General features: G+C 50.9%; 1 protein-coding gene and 1 non-coding gene across 6 annotated transcripts in view; both read left to right on the forward strand.

Moving 5' to 3' along the window:
• Hectd4 (HECT domain E3 ubiquitin protein ligase 4) overlaps positions 1–6,757 on the forward strand; it is a 152,284-nt gene that overhangs the window by 136,231 nt on the left and 9,296 nt on the right. For 4 of the 5 annotated variants that reach the window (XM_021163286.2, XM_029477883.1, XM_021163282.2 and 1 more), the window contains exons 63-68: positions 650–873; positions 973–1,124; positions 2,642–2,748; positions 3,282–3,405; positions 5,211–5,401; positions 6,364–6,510. In XM_021163286.2, coding sequence (XP_021018945.2) covers positions 650–873; positions 973–1,124; positions 2,642–2,748; positions 3,282–3,405; positions 5,211–5,401; positions 6,364–6,510 — 945 coding nt within the window. The remainder of the gene's footprint in view (positions 1–649; positions 874–972; positions 1,125–2,641; positions 2,749–3,281; positions 3,406–5,210; positions 5,402–6,363; positions 6,511–6,757) is intronic. The other variant, XM_029477884.1, reaches the window with a different exon arrangement.
• Positions 3,915–4,077, forward strand: LOC115031231. The gene has a single exon (XR_003836842.1). It is a non-coding gene; the product is annotated as a U1 spliceosomal RNA (small nuclear RNA).

The following is a 6,757-nucleotide window of genomic DNA, read 5'->3' on the forward strand; positions in this document are numbered from 1 at the left end:
AAAAAAAAAAAAAAAAAAAAAAAGAGAAACCCTGTCTCAAAAACAAAAAACAAAAAAACAACAACAACAAAAAAAACAAAACTAAATTAAGGTGTGTTGATGTACGGGGACAAGTAGACCTGAGTGCACGGCAGCTCTGAGTTCAGAGCCCAGAGAGAGCCAGGAGGCCTATGGCTTCCATGCAGCTGTGACAAAGAACAGAGGACATGGCTGAGTTCTGTCCTCACTGCAAGAAAGGTCGAGTGTGTGACGAGGGTGAGGGCCTGAGGACGAGGACTCAGGTGGCTCCTTCCAGCCAGTGTGTGCTGTGCAGAGACAGCGCAGTGAGCACAGAAGCTCTCAGGGAAAGCCTGGCTGCCTGGTGCAGGCTCCTGAGTCCCGTGTCATGTTGACCAGAGGAAATTAATTCTACTCCACACACATGGTGGTATGCACACACTTCCACCACGTACACAGCACACACATGCGTTAATTTTCTAAATGTGTGGTTGCTAGCTAGGCAAGAGAATCAGAAGTTCAGAACAAACCTCAGCTATAAGACCCTGTCTTTGAAAACAAAATGTGCAGTTGCTAGAGAAGATGCCTGCAGAGTGTGGCCTAGCATAGCATGTTCATGAGATTTACTTAGCCTTGTCCTGTTTTGTAACAGGTGAGAAACTGGTACCTGGGGCCAGAGAGGTCCTGACAGAAATATTTAAAAGCTGTGCCCACTCAGAGCAGACGCTGAGCCTGACACCAGCCAAACCCATCAGGGTCTCTGACATCTATCTTAGCAAAGAGCAGATCAACTCCCAGACTCCAGGCAACCTCCTACACCTCTTCTTCACCAATGTCCGGCCTCCAAAGAAAGTGCTGGAGGACCAGCTCACACAGGTACCAACCACGCCATCCACATGCCCTCTATGCTGAGAGCCATGGGTTTCTCGTCTGGACTGGCCTGAGAATCTTGCTCTTCACTTTTGTGCTCCACAGATCCTGAGGAAATACGGTGTGCCCAAGCCCAAACTGGATAAGAGCAAGTACAGCAAGGCTGGGAAGGAGCAGCACCCGGTGAAGGTGGTGAGCACCAAGCGGCCTGTCACCAAGCCGCCTGCCAAGGACAAAGCCGTGCTCAGCAGCCTCAGGTGCACCTTCAATGAGCTTGGGGACAGGGTGGCTGTGGGCGGCCTTCTGCTCCTCCTCCTGAGCTCCATTCAGCCCCCTCAGTCCTCAGCTCCATTCACTGCAAGTTAACATTTCACCCTGCCTGTGAGTGGGGTAAAAAGCGAACAGGTATTGAGTGCTGAGATGAGAACACGTGGAGAGCGCATCATCCAGCCCAGCCCACATTATCCATGCACAGAAGCAGTCATTCTAGAAAGGTTTCCTGATGCGAGTAAGGAAGAACTGACTTGGGCTGGGGACACAGCTCAGCAGCAGAGTGTGCATGCAGCAGGTACAGGACTCAGGTCCTTCTGTATATATGCATGTATCACTTTCTTACTTGGCATAAAATTCAGAAGAGGCTGTGACAGAAAGATCAAGGGCTACCTGGCCAGAGAATGAGTTCCTAACTTGTCTCTCTCAAAGCAGAGAGTCAAAAGAGCACTGGAAATAGCCAGACATGACAGCAGGCACCTTTACATTTAGCTCTCAGAAGACGGAGGCAGTTGGATCTCTATGAGGCCGGATTGTTTTACATAGCAATCTTCAGGCCAGCCAAGACTACATAGTGAAGCCCTGTCTCAGATGAATGAATGGGTGAATGAATGAATGAAAGAATGAGTAAATAATAAAGTAGGGCTGGAGATATAGCTCAGTGGTAGAGCATTTGCCAAGTGTGCATGAGGCTCTGGGTTCATTTTCTAGCACTAGATAGATAATAAGTTAATTGATGCTCTTTCCTGACTTCAAAGTCCCCTTTCCTAAGTATTCCATATTTGAGTTTTCATGTATGTGTAGTATAATTTTCTTAAGGTGGAGTCTCGAGGCTATCAAGGTCAGTGGTGCATTCCTTGTGAGTGTACACAGAACCAAGAGTTCAAGGTTACTGCACAGTGTGTCCAACCTAGTCTGTGTGAGGACCTGTTTCAAACACACAAAGACAGGCTCTTACTCTAAAACCCCAGCTAGACTCAGACTAGTGACTGCCCTGCGTCAACTCAGGGATCACACAGCTAGGCTGCCATGCCTAGCTTTAGTTTATGACTCAGACCCTCACTGTTCTGATAGGCATTGCTCAGGGTGTCTAGAGAAGTCGTGTGAGTGACCAAAGCAATCCTCCACCCTTTCCTTAACCAGCTGTGTGCAGATGGCCCTGTCCTGCACTCAGAGCTGTCTGTCCATCCGTGTCCTGCTCAGCACTGCTGCTCCATGGTCTCTTGGGAGCATAGAGAGTGGGAGTAGAACTGAGAACCTGAGCTTGTGAGTTCATTCAGCCCGACTTAATCTAGGTAGCTAGTCTTGTACTGGCTGCTTCATCAGACAGTGCCACTCTGCATATATAGGAAATGACTGAAAAGACTCTCAGGAGCCCTCACATCTTAAAGTGTTGATGTGTCTTTAGAGTGGACTCGGCCTGAGTTGGGGGTGTGAGGTTCGGTGTCTCCTGTTGGAGGCAGTGTGCACATGCCCATCCTAACTGCTGAGCTCTGCTCTGTAGCAGGACTGCACTGAGTGAGAAGAAGCCGACTGTGAAGCCAAAGTCACCCGAGAAGAGCAAACCAGACGAAAAGGATCCAGAGAAGTCACCCACCAAAAAGCAAGAAGGTACTTCAGTGGCCGGAGAGCCGGCTTCCGCTCTGGGGACAGCAGCCCATTCTAGGACAGGTCACCCACTGAGATGACCCAACTCTTTATGGTCCCTGCTTCTCTGAGGCTTAGCTGAGACAGGACAGTGATGGCCATCAGCTTAAGGGAGGTAAAAATAAGGTGTGTCACGTGGGTGGTTACAGCTGAAACAAAGAGTTGGAAATCTGCTCCAGGCACTTCCCTGAATAGTGAACCAATGAGGGGCTCTAAGACAGCAGAGACAGGGGAAGCTGTGTGTGCTGTACAATTGTTATGTCAGCCTTGTGCTTCTGAGACTTGGGGAAACTAGGGAGATAGAAAGTCATGACAGAGCCTGCATGGCAGGCTGAGTGCGGAGGCTGCGTCATACTCTGGCTGAATTGGGGACAGCAAGAGCACCCCCGGGAGCACAGGGAGGGGCGCTAGGTAGAGCCACAGTGTGCGGGCTTCCCACCCGTGACAGTGCATGCTTTTCCTCCTCTCACTGACTACATGCAATGCTGCACCATCAGTTCCTGAGGAAAAGTACCTAACTCTGGAAGGATTTCACAAATTTGTCATTGACCGAGCCAAGCAAGACATCCGCAGTGTCTGGAGGGCAATCCTATCCTGTGGTTATGATCTTCACTTTGAGAGGTGAGACACTGTCCGTCCTGTAGGTTGAGTCCTGGTTTTGACTGGAAGATGTCTTAGCTGTGGTTCTGCTGGGAGATTACAGGCACCAACAACCAGCTCTCTTTTTTCCTTAAAAGCACATCAGGCCTGTTGTCCTGGGGCCCATTTGCATGATTTCATTTAGCTTTAATGACTTCTGTAGTTATCATGATTCTCCAAATGCTACCAGACTGCATTTGTGCACATGATATGGTCCATGACCAGGACACTGCTTTTTCTAGAGTCTTCTTCAGATTTCCTCTGCCCTCTATTGTCCTCCAGCCTAGGAAGGACCCAGCAAGGCAGGGCTCGCCAGCCTCTCAGGGCCCACTCCTGTCCACCGATAAATCCCAGGCAGGCAAGGAGCGTGCAGAACTAAGGAGGTCAGCACTCTAAATCACAGAGGTCCTGCAGCCTTGTCTGCAGTTGGGCTCGCTGAGTCAGAAAGGAGGAAGTATCCAATACAGACTTTCTAAGAAATCGTATTTCAGAGATTTACTTGGCCGAAGAGATCCCATGATCGCAGGGTGCATTTCCCTGGGTGAGGATTATTCATTGCCTTTGGAACATGCTGTCCCCTGTAATTTAGCCAAATGTGGGAAACCCAACCCCATCATTTGTGGTCCTGGGAGACTATGTTTGCACTCTGCCCTGATTTGAGATTCCACTTACTTATTGTAGACATTAATTAGCTTAGAGGGACTTTCTGGACTAAGAGCTGTAGTCTTCAGTGGGAGGGGACCTACAGGGCCATCAGTGGAATCTGTAGAGTGTTCCTGTGTGTGGCAGTGGGAGGAGTCCCCCCTCCTCACCACAGACTTCTCTAAGGGCAGCCATAGCTGACACCAGGTCAGCTCACCAAGTGGGGCTGTGCAAGAACTCACCAGTGAGAAGGGACTTGTGTGTCTGAGACCCTAGTGTGCGGCCAAGCTGGCCTCCAGTGTGAAGAGAGCAGTGCTACACCCTCCTTTCCCCTCCCAAGATGCTGTGGCCACCTGCACACATGGCTTCTGGCCACTGGGCAGCCCAGCCTTTCCCACCTCAAAGCTCTGGGTTTGTGGAAGAAGCATGTGCATACTGACCACATAACTGTTCTGTTGATGACAGAAGTAAACAGGAGACCCTGTGGCTGTGCTCAGGAACCGGCTCTCCCCATGTGCTTTAGAGGTTGGTGTCTTCAGCCCTGTTGAAGACATTGCCAGCAGCCTGACTTGTTCAGGTTTTCACACCCTTGATGCTATAGGGATCCATTGAGGTCATTCTCTTGGTCGCCTAGAGTTCCACTACAAGGTATAGCACAGTTAGGAGCTCTCCCTGTGAGTGGGCATGGACTAGTGTAACTGTAACAATACAGCTTGGTAGGGAATCCCTGGTGACCATACCTTGCTCTGTCTATCCTAACAGCTGAGCAAGTAAATGGTGGAATGGGGTTGCCCAACTAGGGCAGCCATGTTGGTACCTGGCTGCAGCAGCTGACCAGTACATGGGTGAGCTGGGCACCATGCCACCTGCTTCACAGGCAACCTCACATTGAATTCTTGTGACATGGTGTACCAGTACTGTTCTGAAGTCATGTCACGGGTGTGCGCTTGCCTCAGGTCGCTGAGTGGGCTCCATGTCACCTGAGGACCCTATTCCTCCACCCGATAAGAGGAAAGCACAGAACATGTGGGTTTCCAGACTTCCCACAAGGCTCTTCCATGCCCATACCCCTGATCTACTTGTACTTTGAAAGAGCTTTCCCTTTCCCCCCACATCCCTAAAGAACTCTCCCTGTCATGCCTCAGGTGTGCCTGCATTGATGTTCGACATGCACAGAAGGCCTCCAGGAAGTGGACCTTGGAGATGGATGTGGCTCTCGTGCAATACATCAACCGGCTGTGTCGCCATCTTGCTATCACACCAGCACGGCTCCATCCTCATGAGGTGTACCTTGACCCAGCGGATGCTGCTGACCCCAGGATGGCCTGCCTCTCAAGTATGTGGCCTCCAGGGGTTCCCCCACCATGCTGCAGAAATACTTATGGCTCTCCATGTACATCAACTGAAAGGCTGTAGGGGGCTCTTAAACTGGCCACCTTAGTCTCTAGCCTTTGTTTAATGTTCATTAAAACAAACTCAAGGTGGGGTAACAGGCTCAGAGTAGACAGACACCTTCCCGCATGCCCGCCTACTGTGGTCAGGCTGCTGTGAAGTCAGAGGTCAGGTCTCTGATCTGCACTAGAGGGAGAGTCCTTCAGGGAGGTCCATTTCTCTTAGAAGCATGGGATGAACAGCAGCAGAGCACTGGAGAGTCCACCCCTCCACGTAGGCAGCATCCTGATAGAGCCATGGCAACGTGGCACACAGGCACCTCAGGGCCACCTCCCCTGGCAACAAGGGCAGGATCCTTGCTCTTCTGGTTGCCAGGAGACAAAGATGGGCAAGTTGTCCATGATGGGAGTCTCTTACCAGGGAAAGGGCACAGCTGAAGGGGGCCCGGGAACTAGTTAAAAGGCAGTGTATAGTGGCACAGTTTCCTTGTCACTACTGAAGGCAGCTGGGTGACAAGCATACCAGGCTCTGCACTGCTTTTTGCCACTTCTTATAACTGTAATTATTTCAAAGTTTAAAAAACATGTAGGGTCAAGAATGTAACTGAGGAGTGAGTGTTTCCCTGCGATGCAGAAGGCCCTGGGTTCTATAGCCACAAGATTTCCTAAGACCTTATGCAGCCCTGGAATGGCCTAGGGAAGGCTAGGGATAGGACTTGAATCCAGGGCCTCACTCCATACATCTGCTTGTCACTGGCTTCTGTTCCTTAGGAGCCCCTCCCAGGGATAAAGTCCTCTGTGGGAAGCCCCTGATCCCACTCCAGTCATCCTTCCTAGGAACAGACACTTCCTCAGTTTGCCTGTCGGGGCTCGGGTGACACTCAGCCTGATCACCTTTTCCCTGCAGATGTGCCTATTGAGAGCTTACGCCTGCGCTTCGCATTGCTCCAGTCTCTCAACACCACACTGGAGACCTTCTTCTTGCCCCTGGTAGAGCTGCGTCAGACACCCATGTATGCACACAGCATCGCGGCCCTGCTGAAGGAGGCCAAAGGTGAGTGCTGACAAGAAGGAAGGTCCCGCCCCTCACAGCCATCAGGCAGGCCTTCTGTCAAGCTGCAGGATCCCCAAGAGGAGCTATTCAAAAGTAGCCTGAGCTTGGCATGGTGGCGCACGCCTTTAATCCCAGCACTCGGGAGGCAGAGGCAGGCAGATTTCTGAATTCGAGGCCAGCCTGGTCTACAAAGTGAGTTCCAGGACAGCCAGTGCTATACAGAGAAACCCTGTCTCGAAAAACCAAA

The sequence above is a fragment of the Mus caroli genome, chromosome 5, assembly GCF_900094665.2.
Source record: "Mus caroli chromosome 5, CAROLI_EIJ_v1.1, whole genome shotgun sequence".
NCBI classification, from domain to species: Eukaryota; Metazoa; Chordata; class Mammalia; order Rodentia; family Muridae; genus Mus; species Mus caroli.